At 47.3% G+C, this 17,994-nt stretch overlaps 1 protein-coding gene across 7 annotated transcripts in view; it reads left to right on the top strand.

Annotated features, from left to right (window-relative positions):
* The window catches only part of SIPA1L2 (signal induced proliferation associated 1 like 2), a 222,928-nt gene extending 206,184 nt beyond the window's left edge, over nucleotides 1-16,744 (top strand). For 4 of the 7 annotated variants that reach the window (XM_060642826.3, XM_078434223.2, XM_078434221.2 and 1 more), the window contains 5 exons: nucleotides 1,462-1,593; nucleotides 11,873-11,926; nucleotides 12,525-12,648; nucleotides 13,481-13,562; nucleotides 15,358-16,744. In XM_060642826.3, the coding sequence (XP_060498809.3) occupies nucleotides 1,462-1,593; nucleotides 11,873-11,926; nucleotides 12,525-12,648; nucleotides 13,481-13,562; nucleotides 15,358-15,504 (539 nt within the window). In that variant the 3' untranslated portion in view covers nucleotides 15,505-16,744. The remainder of the gene's footprint in view (nucleotides 1-1,461; nucleotides 1,594-11,872; nucleotides 11,927-12,524; nucleotides 12,649-13,480; nucleotides 13,563-15,357) is intronic. The other 3 variants (XM_078434225.2, XM_078434224.2, XM_078434226.2) reach the window with 3 other exon arrangements.
* Nucleotides 16,745-17,994: the final 1,250 nt, after the last annotated feature.

Genomic DNA, 17,994 nt, shown 5'->3' with positions numbered 1-17,994 from the left:
TCGCGGTGGAGGCTGGGACCGGGTCGTTGGAATATCCCCGCGGCTAAACGTGGTAGTGCTGAAAATAGAGGGGTTTGATTGGCCACCCCGCCCCGGGTGGGGGTGGGCTGAGAGGTCATGTGAAGGCGTCAAGAGGGCAGAAGGACCGTGAGTGCCCTTCAAGGTCAAACACCACCGTGCTCTCTCTCTGTCCAGATGCCAGCATTTCACAGCTACCCCAAAGGGTGTGGGAACAAAAATTACAGGTGCATTGGGTTAATTATGCCCCTTACTTAACTTAATTGCAGGCTCAGACAACCAGGTGGTCATTATTTTGATTGGTCTCATTAGGCAGATGTGTTCACAAGCAGCTGCATGCAACGTTTGGGGCAGGTTCAGAAACGACATGTCCAAGAAAGTCCAGTTTAAGCCTTTGAAAAATCTGTCCTCAGGGTTGCCGGGGTGGCTCAGTCAGTCAAGTGCCTGACTCTTGATGTCAGCTCAGGTCGTGATCTCAGGGTTTGTGAGTTCGAGCCCTGCATCAGGCTCCCACTCGAATAGCACAGGTAGCCTGCTTGGGATTCTCTCTGTCTCTCTCTGTCTCTCCCCGTCTGTCCGCCCCTCCCCAACTCAGGCTGTCTCTCTCTCTCTCAAAAAAGAAAAAAAATTTGTCCTCAGATGCGTAGTGAGTTCTAACAACTAGTATTATCCATGACATAAACACTTCAAGTCCCGTGATGACAGGTGGAAAAGAAAAAGAAACCTAAAAGGTCCATGTGTACAGAGGAAGGCAAACCTATGCTGGACGGCAAGGGGTTTCTGGTTTTGCCGGGGATCAAGCCACCTCATTAAGTCCGCAGAGCAGCCCCAGTCCCATTTTTGTGCGTAGGCTGAAAGAGACTGTAACTGTCCCTTCTCTTCCTTGCCTGTGAACAATGAAGACAGGGTTCGTCTTCCTGCCTTTTTATAACCAGCTGATATTTGGGGCATCTTGAACTTGCGGTGCTCAGCTTACATAACCGTGTTCTTCAGGAAGCTTCTTAAGCCATCAATCAGGCTAGAGAGAGAGTGTGCCGAACCTTGTTTACAGTAGAAGCTTGCAACACTTGAAAGGGGGAAGTAACCCCTGAAGAAAGCAGGAATCCGTACTGCAGACAGTCAGACTCGGATGGATGTCCTCGGGGAAAGCCCTGCCCTGGAAGAAAACCGTGAGATTCCGATACTGTACCATCAGAATCGATCCATTCTAAAACCCTCCCACCCTGGGGCGTTGCCGGCCGACCTCTAAGTGAGCCTGTAGGTCATGGCTTTCCTGCAGACTTCCGTTTCTCCAGCTGTGTGTTTTGGGGGCGACGGCACCACACTGTCTCCTTTTGTCCTGGGGGCCGGAGGTCTGTTGGAAGAAGTTCCCTGGCCCCTTGGAGGGGCCGCCCGGGCCCTGCACTGCCATCCGACTGACGCTCTGGTTTTGTTCCCGTTTAGATGAGTTCTGGTTCTCCGATGGGTCCTTATCGGATAAGTCCAAGTGCGCAGATCCTGGCCTGATGCCCCTCCCGGACACGGCCACGGGTTTAGATTGGTCCCACCTCGTGGACGCTGCACGGGCATTTGAAGGTAAAAAGACTCAGGGCCTCCAGGGCCTGGGGCGGCAACATAGGGAACGCGTCTGCTTTTCGGATTGGTCTGGGTTAACGTTTTGGATGCTTTGCACATCTTTGTGGATGAAAACGCGCAGGGGAAGGCTTGAGCTGTGACTAAGGGCGTTTCGTCAGGGAGACCGTGCCATTTCGTGAAATGAGCACCGGACAAAGGATCCCAAACCCGCCATCCAGATCAGGTGCCAGCCCTGATCTGGGACGAGTCACTTCCCCTCTCTGACCTCTCTTCCTACCTGAAATGTGGAGGTGAGTCTGTAGGACCCGGATTCTTCCCTGCGAGCGTCACGAGGGGAGATGGAGAGGAAGGGCCTCCAGAGGCCGCGGCTGCCTGGTTCGGTGGGATGGGCACAGCCTGAGGAGTCTGGCGGCTTGGTGTACACGCAGTGTGACGGGCCCCAGCCCCGCCCGTCTTCCTCCTCCAACAGCGTGTCCCTGACGCAGCGGACATGCCCATCTCTGAGGGCCTTTCCAGCCGCCACGCCCACGGGAATTTTCGAAGTTGAAACTGCTCCCATGACCTGGGATTGTGACCTGTGCCATTTGCTGGCGCTGCCCTTCTATGATGACCGCTGCCCCTGGGGTGACTGATAGAAGTGACCGGGGAGGCAGGGCCTGTCTGCGAATCCCGGCGGAGGGCCACGTGTGGCCACCCCCACGGGGGGGAGGGGGCCAGGGGAATCTGCAGCCGCCTGAGCAGCCCATCTCTTCTCTCCCTCTCCCCGTCCACTCACCTGCTTGGTCTCTACCCCCACCGCACGTCCAGGCTTCGGGACACAAAAGCACGTTCCTTTCCCAGAAGCGACTGGTGTGCTGCCAGGTCAGGGTGCTGCCTGAGGTGGGAGTTGCTGCTTGCCCTGCCCCTCACTCTGCACAAGCTGGCCCTGCCGAGGGATCTGTTCTAGATGATCGGGATCGGTGTCTCTGGTCCTAAGTTCCAGCGGCGACGGGGAAGGGGAAGGCTTCGTGGAGGCTAATTCAGACACCAGGGGCGTTTAGCTCCAGTAGATAAGCAGAGAGAAACTCTGTTAGGAAGTTTCTGCAAATTGAACAGGCTCTTCCTGCTCCCTTAATAGGAGTGAGGGTCTTGGGTTCACTGCCTTGCAAAGTACTCAATTCCGTGCGGAAACCTCAGAGTGCCCGTCTGCTCTGCGATGCAGCCTTCGTTCCCTGACATTACCCGAAGTTGGTTATAGAACCCCAGGCCCTCGGCCCAGTTACTTCCTGTGCTTCCAACGCTGACCTAGATGCGACCTAGCCCCAAGGGGCAGGAGCGCTGTCCAGAGCAGCCCAGGCAGCAGGTAACAGCATTTTCTCTGGCCCGTTCTTTGCACGCTGTGCTGTCTTACTGCCCCCGGGAGAATATGAGAACATCTATTCTGTCCGCTGCGTTATTCTCGGCTGCGTAAATATTTGCACGGTACTTACCGCGCTGAATTCTGCTTTATTCACTTGTCTGTATCTTCTTACTAGGTGATGAGTTTCTCAAGGGAAGGCTGCTTGTTTTATGTATCTTATCTTTATTTATCAAGCACACAGCGAGATAACTGAATGAGAAAAGCTAGTACCGGAAGATAGGTACCCAACGCACAGGATACTTGAGCTGTATACCTACTCGTGGCATCGTTTTTGACCTCTGAAGACCCTTTTGCATTTTATGCTCATTTTTGAGATGTAAAATATTTATCAGCCTATCTGTGTATCTGCTCGCCACCCCCCGTTTGTATCTTTGCTTGGTTCCCTTCCACCTCCTCAAGAATGAAAGCACTGCTGTGAAACAGATCTTTGAAGGAGAGGGGCTAAGAGCGGGAAGTGCAGAAACCAAAATGGCACGTGCAGCAGTGACGAAGGTGTCCACCCAGGGACTCTGGTCACAGTCACAGCTCAGCTGCTGGGCTGTGGGCCTTTGGACAAGTCCCTTAACTACCACAATACCACACTACGGGCCGACACCGAATGTTCCGCAGTAATCCTCAGAAGTACCTGATTATTTGCATGGGGCTGCATTCAGTCTTCTTGACCAGAAAATGAACGCGTAAGGCTTCTGACAGTCTTAAACCCCCCACTTCGGCAGTTCAGGTCTGTCCATCAGAGAGTGGTTGTGAGCCGAAGTTAGGGTCTAGGTGGGAGTTGGTGCCCACAGACAAAAGAGAAAAAGCATGACGTGGAAACCCCAGAGAGCCAACACCTCACGTGCATTGGCATCAGAGCCAAACAGGACGAGTGTGGGGTTCTGCCTGCCAGGGGAGCGGACTTCGGTCGTCTGACCTTTCCGAAGTTTCCAAAAGCTTACAAATCAAAATTAGAGGAATTCTCGGTGCTACTCTGTAGGGCAGCGGACCACAGCACGCCGCCTTGAGACCACAGGCAGCTTAGGAGAAGTCAGCTGGGAATTTGCAGCTCCAGACATTTGCTAATCAGATTCGTCTCGTGTCAGTGTCACTCCGACAACGCTGGCATGGTGGTGAGTGGGTGTCATCCATCACCTCAGCCCTTTAAAGAGAAATGTCTTCACCGAGATAACCCACTTGCCCTGCCTGTTACTTGATCTTTCTCATACCAGTTCCCAGAGCCCTTTCTGAGCTAGACTACACATGATAAAGATAGTCCAGAAAATCCCCTATGCATCTGTTTAATTGCTACAAACTAATAAAGGCAGTTCAACATTCCTTACTGAGCTCAGAATGCTCTGGAATAATGCTGTGCCCGTCCATGGACGTGAGCAGTCAACACGTCTCAAAACGGGCTTTAAAAAAAAAAATGGAATGCGTCTGCCTACTTAATACCATGACCCTCATAGAATCCACCCATGTGATTCGTGCAAGCAGAGACGCCTCTCTCCCAGCGATCTACCTGTTTTATCTTCCAAACTTGCCGTGTGATGTGTTGGACTTTGCTGACCAGCTAAACTTGACACTGGACACAGGAGTGTAAGAACTTAGATCTTTTACTATGTCATGCAGCAGTAGAGCAGAGGCACCAAAATATCTGTCCCGATCATCGTTGCTGAAATATATTGACACTCTGTTCGTACAGAGAACATAACGTATACCCTGTGACTATGAGTGGGGCGTCTCCAACGATGAGGAGCGTTTCCATACCACCTTTCTGACCACAAGGTAATGAAAATAGAATTAAATAAGAAAACTGAGAAGCAAAACACAAACAAAAAATTCTAAGCATTTGTTAGACTCTTGATGTAATTCATAATAATTATTCTAGGAAGAATTCAGGAATATGAGGCCATTTTTTTCCTTTTTTTAGTGAGTGATGATACAAAGATACTACCTATTAAAATCTTTGGACTGCAGCCAGAGAACAGTCCTTAAACAAAAATGCACTGTTTTCAGAAACATTTGTTTAAATGGGGGGGGGGGGGGGGGAACACATGAAAATTAACCAACTTAACTGTGCTTCAAAAAGATTCTACAGGGGCGCCTGGGTGGCTCAGTCGGTTAAGCGTCCGACTTCGGCTCAGGTCATGATCTTACAGTCTGTGAGTTTGAGCCCCGAGTCAAGCTCTGTGCTGACAGCTCAGAGCCTGGAGCCTGTTTCAGATTCTGTGTCTCCCTCTCTCTGCCCCTCCCCCGTTCATGCTCTGTCTCTCTCTGTCTCAAAAATAAATAAACGTTAAAAAAAATAAAATAAAAAAATGAAAAACAAAAAGATTCTACAAAAGCTGTGAAAGCAAACAAAGAAAGAAATCAAATAGATTTTTTGGTAAACTGGCAAATGAATTTTCAGTGCAATTTATAAGTAAAGTCAGTGATTAATTTTCTTCGAATATTGATAAAGCAACACAAATTTGATCAAAAAATGGAAAGTATAAATGAACTCTGTACTTTCTAGAACTGGGAAGAGAAATTAGTATTCACCAATACATAAGAGAAATAGAAAAATTATTAATGAATGTCAGGGTTATATAGGAAGAAATTTGATAAATAAGATAATTGGGTATTTCTTGCAAGAAAATGAGGGAGGGAGCCTCAGAAACCATAAAAGGCCCAAATATAGAGGGCACTGAAAAGTTATCTAAGAATATCAAATCCCAAATGTCACCTGAAACTAATACGTTTAGAGTTAATTGTTTTCAAAGCTTCAAGGAATAATGATATCCCTGTATAAATTTTCCTTGAAATTCAGAAGCAGCCTAATAATTGCATAATAGGATTCTTTCCTGATAACACGCAAGAAAAGAAAATCAAAAGACAATCTCAGTCATTAATAGTGATGTCAAGCTTAGATGAAACTCAGTAGGAGATTGAAGAGATTATTCATTGTTATTGGCAAGAGTTGAGCTGGTTTAATAAAAGACAAACTTTTAATTATAAAAAGTTATAGTGGCTGAAATAATTACAAGTTATCATACCAATTTCCCCAAAAGAGCTTATCTAATAGAATTAAGACCTATTTCTAATAAAAATTAAGATTTGAGAGCTACCTTTAAAACCTAACAAAGAATATCTCCTTTATTCCAAAGAGTGACATAATACTTAATGGAGGACTGTTTATAAAAAGCAGGTACCTTCAGTCCAGAAACTAAACCAGATCATGCTTTGAGACTGTGTCCTTTAATTAGGGAGCAAAGTACTTGACATTTATATGAGCAATGCAAAGAAAAAGGAATAAATTTTGGAGGTGAAAACATATACTTACATATGCTTCTATATCTAAAAAAATATGAAATATAAATTATTCTGATTAAGAGCACAGTTATCGTGATGAGCTCTGAGAAATGGAAAGAATTGTTGAACCATTATATTGTATACCTGAAACTAATATAACACTGTATGTTAATTCTACTTTAGCTAAAAAATATATATAAATCAAATTTTAAAAATGAAATTATCCAAGATTATAAAACAAAGTGACCAGGTAACATATTTTAAATATATTTCATATTTTATAAACCTTGTTTCAAAGCGTTGTTAATTTTTTCAGTGATCTATTTCTGCATAAAAATCACCCCCAAATTTATGGCTGGACATAATGGTTTTATTATGTCCAGTGACTTCTAGTTAGTTCAGCCAGTGGTTCTTCTCCCTGTGGTTTCAGCTCATGCAGCCGTCTTCAGCTGGAGCTTGATCAGAACTGGAGCATTAAAGGTGACTTCACTCATGTGTCTGTAGCTGGACCAGACACTCTTGCACCGGAACAGTAACAAAGGGCACTTTCGATATATCTGTAAGATCAAATTCTACATTCTTTGGAAATTAAGCCATCATTAGAGTTATAATCCAAGAAAGCAAAGGACACTTCAATAACCGAAAAGTCCTACTGTATGTAAGGATAGGAATGGATAGGAAGCTTACGGTAAGGATGATGAATCAATTAGTTTCCTCAGTTAATTTGTGGATTTAGTACAATTTCAATTCAGGTATTTAAAGGTTATCTTAAAGAGCGTAATTGCGCCCAGTTGGAAATAGATGAAAAATATTCCACACACAAAAAAAGTCTGCTGTAAATCAATAATAATTAGCATAGTAGTGATTTAAAAAAAAAATAGAAATAAGGCCTTTTGGAGACAGAGGAAGAGCTCAGACCAAAACTCTGAATATAATTTAGAGTTAAATGGGAAAGGAATTTATATATACTACTTGGGTTCAGGATTTAAAAGAGCCAATTCTAGAAACAGTAAAGATTACCACTTTAGAAACAAGCAAATGCCTTAATTACTGATAATGAGAGAATATACAAAATATAATATGGCCAGGTAAAAGAGTTGAAACATTAAGATTTTTATGAACTTGAAAGAGAACATTCAGATAAACGGGAATATGGGGGAGGGGGGATTTGTAGTAAACGTGATGGGTAAAACCAGACTATCCCAAGTGCATGGAGGGGCCTAGCCAGCAAAAAACACCAAATCCCTGATAAACAAACGGTCAAGGCCTATGGACGCACAGTCCACCAAAGTGGAATTACAAAATAAATAATCAGTATTTGAAAAATGTTCAGCCACACATGTAAATGTAAACTGATAATGAGCTACCAGCTCATACCTTTGGAAGATGAAAACTGAGGCCACCGATCCAGGAAGCGAGGAAGAATACTCAAAGCCGCCATCATGACAAAGATTATAAAACGATCTGCCTTCGTGTGCAGACAATAGGACAGAATGTAGCTTGCGCCAAAAAATGGACCCACCGTTTGACCAGAAATCTAATTGCTGAGAACTCGCTTACTAGAAATAGATCACCAAACTCTACCCGTAAGACCAACTGTCAGAGAATTTGGCATCTCCTTCATAGGCCTGTGAGGTCAGGTGCAGTGAGCCCGTGCCCCCCATTCAGCCCTCCTGCCACGGTCAAGTTCCAAAAACGGGCGCAGTCACAGTGCAAGTTTGTTGGAGTGTGTGTGTTGCCCTTGGGTTTGTCGGGGATGGGGATGTGACATATGTTTTGCACGTCAGAATTCGTAAGTGAAATTTCTGCTCTAGGTGATACGGTAAGATCGTCACTTACTGCCGTTGTGGGCATCATTCCTTCATTAGCTGGAATAATGTGAGGCGTGGGTGCGCGAAGTAATAGAGACTAGATCTCACCCCCCCGCTCACGTGTGGGCAAGTGAGCAAACCCAGAAGAGCTGGCGGTGGGTCCAGCAGGGACGCAGCGGAAGGGGAGTCTCTTCAAGAGTGCTAGAATTTAAAATAGATCTCATTTACCAAAATAGCAGGAGTCGTCAGTTTGTGTCTTCTTGAGCATTTGTTGAATGGATAACGTTTTAAATGAAAACAGGCTTTAAAAGGTGAAATTACCAACGAATGACAGGAGACTCTGGATTTCAGAGTCACACGCCATCAACAGGCCAGACTTTACTCCCCTCTGGATGCCAGCCTTTTGCTGTTCCTTTCCATGGGCCCATCTTCCTTTCCATGGGCCCATGGTTGTGTGCGTGTGAGTGTCTGTATGCGGGACACAGCTCATTTATCAGGCCCCGCTATCAGAATGAAATATTCCACGTGAATGTATTTCCCAAAAAAATACAAGTTTATGTTTTTAGTATATTATGTTCCATATGCCCTTGGTTTTTAAAGAGAATAAGAACACATTTTTATAATGAGAACTGTTTCAGTTCTGATGCTGCGGCTTAAAACTTGATAAAATAGCTTAAGTTACTGATAGTTGAACACTATGAAAAAGAGGGGGGCACAGGCATAAACAAAATGTGGCATACCGCCTAACTCCCGAGGTAACATAATTGGTTTAAAAAAATGGAAAAGAAACAGGACTACTACTTGGATGAAAAACGTAAAGTTAATGTAATATTAGTAAATAGACTTAAGTGATCTAGAAAGTAAGGAACTGTTTCAGGCCAGTAATAATAGTTGTATCTGAAACGGAGAAGAATTCCCACACTTTGCTTTGTTCATTACTCAAAGGTAGACTCCAGACCGTGATCTTTCAGCATTCATGAACAGGCTGCAAAAGGCCTAGACCAGAGTATTTATTAAAAGTGCAGTGTAACTCTTTTTTTTTTCTTTTCCTGGTTGCTGGTTAAGTCAGCTTCTACGAGGACAGTACCTTTAATTTCCTGCATATAGCTACAGACCCCCAGCTTTTCTGTAATTCGTAGCTACCGCAGAGACGTGTTAGAAGAGCATTGTTTGTGGAAACAGGTTTAGGCGAACTGAGCCTCATACTTGCATGTCCTGTGTGCTCTGTGTCTCGTGTGTATACCCTTCTGCTAGTTCATGCCCTCAGCAGACATGACTAATCAATCAGCGGATCAGATCACTCCCTCCCTCCCTGATGCAGGCTTGGCCTTGCCGTTCCCTCGGTGCTGCTGCAGGCAGCCTGTCTGGGTCACGGGAGTTATTCACGGGCAACTGTTTTGCCATCTCAGCTCTAGATGGATGTGGGATATCTTGCTGACTGTTTGTTCATCCTCTTTGTTCGTGCCAAGTGCACTAACAAGAAACTACACTTTAATAAGGCTTTTCAAAGATGATTTAAAGGGATGGACTGTTCCATGTGGAAGCCGTGCCCAGTGTCCCCCAACCCCCCTTAGCCAGATGTTCTTGCACAGCGAACAGGAAGGAAAAGGAGAAACAGGCTGTGTATGTAGGTTGAGCTGACTGTATCTGCTGTGCTAACCATTTACATGAAGTTCATGCTCCCGCGCCTGTCTTCTTACGGTCTGGTCTGTGCCATTTGGTTCAATGTCAGTAATTACTTGGTTACTGAATATTCATCATCACAGAAAGAAGCTGTGGGAGAATAAAGCTTCCACTGGAAACTGTCACTATGGTTAAGTATTTTACAGAGTTAGTTCAGTGTCTGGACTTAATCAAGCAGCATTCTGTTTGGATTTCAACGTACCAGCTTTTCAGATCCACGATGAAATCCTCTTTGTGAAACTACATTGCTGGCAAAACTCCCTTTTTGGCTTCTTGCCTCCTGACCAGTAGGACCTTATTTCTCCCCAAGGAATGTTTGAATGACTGCCAGCAGCAAGTCCTGTCTCTGTCAAATATGTGGGTATTTTATCAATTAAGGTAAAAATAGAGGAAGCAAGCTAAGACATTTTCATCCAGATACTTCGGAGTGACTCAAATATATTAAGAAAGATGGAAACTGACCGAATTATCACTGGATTGTATAAAATGTGGATGAGTCCGTGGAACTCTTCTAAAGAGTAATAGAAATAAATCCTTTATCTGTTTTGACATCCCTTTTTTGTCAGTAATTGTACTGGAGAATCAAAATATATCTGCCCTTTTTTTTTTTTTTTTTTTTTTTTTTTTTTTTAAGTGTGAGGTATTCCCTTATTTGGTATCGTCACAGAACAGAGGGTTATCTTGGACATCGTGGCAGCCCGGACCCTCCCCACCCCGCCCCTGGAGCTGCTCACCCCCGGCCAGTACGCCCCATCATTCCTGCCCCCACCTCTGCTGCCTGCACCCTGCCACGTGCAGAAGTAGGCAATACCCAGATTGTGCTGTTAGTCTTAATTAAATTACACATTATTTCATCACGTGCATAAACCCTACCAGTCAGTACCAAACTGGGAACACGACGGTCTCCCAGGAACTCCTAGTTACAGAAGATACGTCTTGTAGATCTGAAGCGTGGAGGACAATCTGAAAGCTTTACAGAAACGTTTGTCGAAGGACACCTGCGTACCTACCGCAGGCGTTGGGAAATCCGACGTGGGAGAGCGGGACGCGGGGCCAGAGAACCCTGTGTCCTTGGCACCACTTCCAGGAGGCCCGGGCCCCTGGTGGGTGCTTCCAGCACAGTGCCCGTGGCGATCCAGCTCGCTTTCCTTCCTGCCCTGGCAGCCTCCACCATCCTTTCTAATTAACAGGAAGTGCAGGACCCTCCATAAACCAGACAGGCAGGTAGCCTCATTAGGAGACTCGTCTGGCAGCCGGAGGGAGACAGGGTGGGATAAATTAAGAACAGAGCACCCCTGACACGGACCCGAATGCAGTTTCTCAGCCATTAATCAAAGCATATGAAAAAGACACCACAGCACTAATACACCTGCTGTATCCCTCGGATTCCAACTGTAGATGCATAGGTGGGCTCAGGCACCGAGAAAAGAGACACCGGGGAATGCAGGAAGTGAATAATTAGATAGATTCCTGCTTCTCACCTCCACCTTGTTCAAATGTGGGACTGTTTTCTGCGTGGCATTCAGCATTTCTGGACCGATGCTCTTGGGTCAGCGTTCAGCCCCCAGAGCCGGGCTAGTTCTGGTGCCCCTTCCAAAGAATAGGACGTCCCCTTTCCCGCCTAGCTCTGGAAACATCGCATGTGAGGTTAGGGGTGCCAAGAATAGAAATGGCCCCATGCCGAGAAAAGGCAGAGTGGTCACGCTGACCTTTGTTTCGGCCGCTGGAAACCCTGTGCCCCTCGCGTCTTCCCCTGATGGTTTCTAGAAAGATGAGGCAGTTAATCTCCCTCACCGCCACTATTTTACGTTTGCAGAGTGGGTCATTTAAGCAAACCCCAAATGGTCACAGCTTCTTACTGTTAGATTTGCACGTGTGAGGCACCCCGCTTCTCGTCACTGTACACGACAGAGTACGTCCAGCCAGGACCTTCGCACGCGAAATGCTGAACCATGTTGTTTGGCATCGCATATTGTTGGCAGTCAAGGGCACAACTCCCCGTTCGGCACAAGTACGCACGCATACACGCACGCACAGGCTGTATTTGAGTCATATGTGGGCTTCTAGTCAGGCGCCTAGAGATACCACTGTTCATAGGAAATTCTAAATCTTATTTCAGGTCTTGACTCAGACGAAGAACTTGGGCTGCTCTGTCACCACACGTCCTATCTAGGTGATTGTCCGGGGCTCGCCGCGGGCTCTTGATGTTTTGTAACCGTCTCTTTATTTTTCACGTGTCTGCACGTCTGCATGGTTATCTGAGCTCGGAGGGTTGGCACGCCCAGGGGACGTGGGTCCTGGCTGCTGCTGTGCCTCATGCTCCCCTGGTCGGGGCGACAGCTTGAGGAGAGGTCCGTCTCCTGGGTTCTGTTAATCAGCCAGGTCATCACGCGACGAGGACGCCGTTATTCCATGCGCACAGCCGGCAGCTTTGGCATTTCTTGGAATGTGGAAGGAGGAAAGCAAATTGGCTCTAGCAAATCGAGGATCTGCTAATTGTCCCCGTGGCTGTGATGTGCGCATGCCATACAGCCCCCAAGGACAGCCGATCCTGATGCTTTCTGATGGTCAGCAGCTTGCCTGAGTTTGTTTTTCTTTGTTTTTTTGTTTTTTGAAACAGGGCAGTAACTGATTGGGGGGCAGGGGGGGTGGGGTAGGTAGGTTAGTGACTAAATTCATGTCCACAAAGAAACATCGCCTTGCAGCTATACTAAACTTGTGTGTGTGTGTGTGTGTGTGTGTGTGTGTGTGTACGTGTGTCTCCTTCTCAGACCAGAGAGTGGCATCCTTCTGCACCCTGACAGATATGCAACACGGGCAGGACCTGGAAGGCGCACAGGAACCGGCTTTATGTGTAGACCCAGGCAGCAGCAAAGATTTCATGGATGCAACTGGGTATGTGAGCCCCTGTGGACCCTCCCCCTCTGCTTCCCGGGCCCACGAGTATCAGGGGTTCAGCAAAACCCCAGGAGACCATTTCTGCTCTGTGTTCCCCTGGTCCTTCAGGATCCAGATACGGGACTGAGTAGGGCTGACTGGGCTCCCTCCGCTGCTGGGTGGCTGGCTCTTGGTCGCATTAACTGCTCTGCCCTGTGGGCGGCTCCTACCTTTCTGACCAGTCTCCCTCTGCCGGGCTGTACATGGGGACCTGCCAAGGGCACGTTTCCCCCCCAGAACCCTGGTCCTTGACCTGGCCTCGTGCCTTCTTCCACTGACGTGACTGAACCATCTCTTTCCCTATATTCTTGACAAGTTTATCACCCACAGAATATATATATTCTTTACCTAATTCCAACTTTCACATGAACTTGTGTTACCGTTCACTCGCCCATTCATCTTGGTTCATGATATTTTCTTGACAGAGAAAAACCAATTGGAGAAATCGAATCTGTATTTGGTTCCCAGGACTTCATTCTGGTCTACCTAGTCTCAGTTGGCTAAACTGATTTAGATAATTTATCTTTTGACTTCATTTTTTTTTAACTAACATCTATGCCCACAGAGATTCTGAATCCCTTTTTAAAATCAACAGAGACCCAGAAGGAATTTTCCACCAAAGCAGCGATATGTTCACTTTCCAAATGTGACATAATTTTATGTATTTCCTCGTTGGGCTCTAAGCACATGAAATGATTTTTTGAGTGAAAACTTTACCAACAAGAACACTGAATGCAACATCTTAACTTCAGTGCCCTTGAGTCTTTCTGGTTCGATCCTTCTTCCCTAGGGAGCGGTCTCCATCAACACTGACCGGTAAAGTCAATCAGCTGGAATTGGTCCTTCGACAACTGCAGACTGACCTTCGGAAGGTAAAGGGATCCATCGGAATCCATAATCAAAACTCTTGTCTTGCATAATCAACCCCTTCTAGCCAGTAGAAATAAAAATGGAGACCCTCGGGAAAGATAACTGCCCCAGTCAAAGTAGAAAACAGTAGAAAACAGAGACTCCTGAGGTCTAATTCTGGTTTCTGGCCTCCAGCTCATGTATATCACTGTAAGAGGAGGCAAGAATTGCAATGAAGGGGACCAAATGAGGGGGAGCCCTCTGGATGCCCAGTCTTTCAGAGCCTAGTATTTTGTAGTTCAGTGAGTTATCATTTGTACCAACTATTTATGGGCTGACCTAAAAGGAGTCAGTTGCTCCTGGAAAGCCTGTTCTCCCCCAAGCTGTTGTATTCCCCCCGAGTCAGCTACATGAACCTCACAACTTCTGCCCTACACGTCAACATGTGCATGGTCAGGCCTCAAAAGAAGTTAACTAATTTCACATTCCCGTCAAACGTCTGCTGAACTCTTGTGTCGTCAGCACCGGGCTAGGTAACCATCGTGCTGTCCACGGAAATGGAACAGGGTGCGGTAGCAGAGGGGTGAAGGTGGGGCTGGGAGGGGTGTCACAGGAAGGGTTTCGTTACCATTTTGTTCGTTGAAGAAGGGAGAGATTACAGCTGGTGTCCGTGTTGATGGAGGGATCTAGTTGGGAAGGGAGTCACAGTATGCAGAAACGCGGGAGGGTCATGCCCTGATCTTGTGCACAAAGCTGAGGCTGGTCTTGATTCGGGGTCGGGACGGTTCACACAGAGTGACCAGAGTAGAGTGCGTGCGAGTATGCACTCACACACGTGCAAACATACATTCACACACACGTAAGAGTTGCCCTCTAATGGTTTCTCTTTTTCCAGTCACGAGCTGAGAGTGATTAGTGGTGGGAAGGAGTAGGAGAGGTGTAAGGGCAGAGGGTAAGGCCTAGAATGGTCAGTAAATTCACATATGATAGGATTGCCAAACAAGGCTGAAGATACATTTGAATTCGCAGCCTTAATTAAAGCTTATGCAGTATTTGTTGGCCGAGTTGGGTGCTTCTTTCCAGCTTGGATGACCAGCTGTCCAGTTTGCCTGGGGTGGAGAGGTTTCGGGGCACAGAACTTTCAGAGTTAGAACCAGAAATGTCCCAAGCAAGCCAGGACATCACCCTACCTCCAGCTGCAGGTGTAGGACAGTTGGAGAGTGGAACGTAACCAGTTTTGAGAGTTTCGACAGGAAGTCAGGACCAGGAGAGAGACAGAGCCCCTGGGGTGTGTATAGTATGGGATTAATCTGAGGGACCTAGAGTGTAAGCTGGGTAAGGAGACATACTATCACTGCAGGGGACAGTGAGAATAAGGTAAGAGAGATTATAATAATCTAGAGAGATTATTCCAGACGGACAAGAGGTGGTGGTCAGGACGTGGGAGGACGAAACATCTAGGAAGCTGTGTGGTTTATGGGTAACAGCAAGGTACAGGGTATGGCCATGGGAGCAGGGGTTGAGGAAGGGTGGGTTTCCAGATCACAGAGAGGAAGTAAGGGAGAGACTTGGATTTAGAATCATCAACATACATGACAAGTGGCAGGGGAGAGAAGAAACACCAACCACATTCTAGAATCTTCTATCAGTGATGAGAGGAACTGGAGATAGAGGCCCAACGGCGACGTCAGCGCTGGGCTTGGAGGTTGGGGGGGGGGGAGGGGGGTGCGGGGGGTAGGGCAGCGTTCATGCAGCGCAGCTCAGGAAGCAGGGTTCCTCGGGCGCATGCGTGATCCCGCCCCTGTGCCCTCTTCGCAGGAGAAGCAGGACAAGGCGGTCCTGCAAGCAGAAGTGCAGCACCTGCGCCGAGACAACCTGAGGCTGCAGGAGGAGTCCCAGACGGCCACCGCGCAGCTGCGGAAATTCACAGAGTGGTTCTTCAACACCATCGACAAGAAGTCTTAACGCGGCCCTAGCCCGCCGGGGGTGGAGGGGGTGGGGGGCGCCCCCGGGAAACGCCTCAAAGCCCCGGGAACTCGCCAACGCGTGGTCTTTCAGCGTGCTTGCAGCCAACCGTAGATGTGTTTTGGGTTTTTTTTGGTGTTTTTTTTTGTTTTTGCTGTTCCACCCCGCCCGGCACCATCCACCCCGCCGGCCGGGGAGGCGACTCGTCCCTGGAAGCCGAAGCCGCCTCGCGTGACAGCAGAGAGGAGAGCGAGGCCGCGTGAAGATGAATGTAACCCCCCCGGTGTCGAGATGAATGTAGCCGCTGGCGTCGGTCCCGGACCTCTTCGCCGTCGGGCTCCACGGCGCGGGTGCTGTGGCGCGGGCCGTACCTCAACAGGGAGGAGAAGGGGGGCTCGACCTGCTCTGGATCAGGTGACCTGGTGGAGATGTCCAAAGCAGATCGACCGCAGTTTGGGCTTTAGTATTGTAAAATAAACCCGGAGACAAATAATCAGACGTATACTTTAATGTTAAAGGTGCTCTATTTTTTTGGATGTACAGTAGTTTTATTTCTCAGCCACATTATCATAGCAATAAGAAAGAGGCATAGTAAATAGTAGGGAGAAGCCGCGTGGGGGAAATTTAAAAAGCACTGACGTCTTTAACACTAGTTTGTATGCAGTCGATTTAGAGACTTATTTATTTGCAGGAGCAAACGGTGCCTGAATATTAACAGTGTTCTGATTTAAGAAAAACCACACACACACACACACACAAAAACCCACAAAAAGCTACACATGCCTTGTGTATGGCTCAGTGAGCGGTCCCTTCAACTCTTAGTTCACTGTGTTTAGTTACTGCTCTGCTGAAGAAGAGTACGCCTGCTTACGTTCTAGAACCTCCCGTCCGCGGGGAGCCCGCAGAATCACGTGTGTACAATGCCAAATTTGTTTCTCTTTGTACAGAAGCTTTGATGAAGTGTCTTGTATTTAACGCCCTTATTTAAGCTTATTTAACCTTAAATTGTTAATTTTATAAACTTGGGTTTGACCTGCACTATGATGAGGGAGGCGTAGGCAGCCGCAGGCTCTGGAAAGAGGGGCTTGCCCGGCACGGACTGAAGAGCAGGGCGGGAAATTCTAACAACTGGAGGCTGCTAGTAACAAGGTGTTTGTATCGCTTTACCATTTTTAACTGTTCTATTTGAGATGAACATACATTTTGCTTTTTTAATAAATGTTCGAAAGAGCCCACCTAAGCAATGGCATCAGGTGAATGCGGGTTTTTATCGTTTGTGTGTCAAGAATTTGAGCGTGTGCGAATTTGTGCTGGCGTCACTTGCCATTTTCATCTGTGTCGAATCTGGCTTCATCTTCTTCTTGAATCCCATGCTCATTTAAAGAGTAACTAGTCTTAACAGCCGCGGCTGCGTTCCACACACCCTTCTCTGCACTTTTTGTCAGCGGGATTCCCATTTTCCAGCGCGGTTAAACTGAGGCTCAGGTTGGATGACTTACCCCAGCCAGGAGTTTGGTGTTGAACCATAGGCCACGGTAGAGTCTGGATTTTGTTCTGAGTCAAAAAGGAGGCTGTCGAAGCAGAGGAGGGGCAAAATAAGACCTGCATTCTATTTAAGTTTATTTATCGTGAGGGGCAGAGAGAGGGAGGGAGAATCCCAAGTAGGCCCCACGCTGTCAGTGCAGAGCCCGGCGTGGGACTTGATCCCGGAACCGTGAGATCATGACCAGAGCCAAAATAGGGTCGGACGGTCAACCAGCTGAGCCACCCAGGCGCCCCTGTATTTTAAAAGACTATTCACACTTCCAAAGGAGAATGGATCACCTAGGACAGGCATCCGCAGACTTTCGTGTAGGGCATGTAATAAATATTTTAGGGTTTGGGAGTCCTGTCTCTCTCGTATATTTTTAAATTCTGATTACCCTTGAAAGCTGGACAATCCATGCCACGAAGCTTTCAGGCCACCCACCGCCGTAGCTGGCCAGCCAGTTCCAAGAGAAAGAGTAGAAAAGCGAGACCAGTCCAGGTGAGAGGTGGGGCAGTGTAGGCTACAGGGAGGCAGGAAAGGCAGAGACAAGTAGGGGGCCACACGTGAAAGAGCCCACAGAACTGCTGATGGGTTGGAGACAAGAGGGAAAGGTTTAATTTAGGGATGAGCCCTAAACTTCAGAAGACAGGAGGAACTCCATGTTCATCAGAGAGTTTTCCAAAAATATGCCCGGCCTTTCTGATAAAAGCTTAACGGCAGGTGGTCGTTGGCAAGGTCATGAGAGCATCACGACCAGTGGGGGACGCGGGCAAGAAGCAGACAGAAAAGTTGACCTTGCTTAGAGAAAATAAAGGAATCTGACCGAAACCTAGCTGAATGGAGAGCAACCCCACCTTCCTAAAGTGTCCCTGTGGAATCATCCCTCAAGTCTGCCTCCAAAGGGCCATGCCAAAGAACATGGCCAAAATGATGTGGGCCTGTTAAACGTTTTCAAAGGGGTG

The sequence above is a fragment of the Panthera onca genome, chromosome D2 (genome assembly GCF_046562875.1).
Source record: "Panthera onca isolate mPanOnc1 chromosome D2, mPanOnc1 haplotype 2, whole genome shotgun sequence".
Classification (NCBI taxonomy): Eukaryota; Metazoa; Chordata; class Mammalia; order Carnivora; family Felidae; genus Panthera; species Panthera onca.
This window is presented reverse-complemented; position numbering and strand designations above follow the sequence as displayed.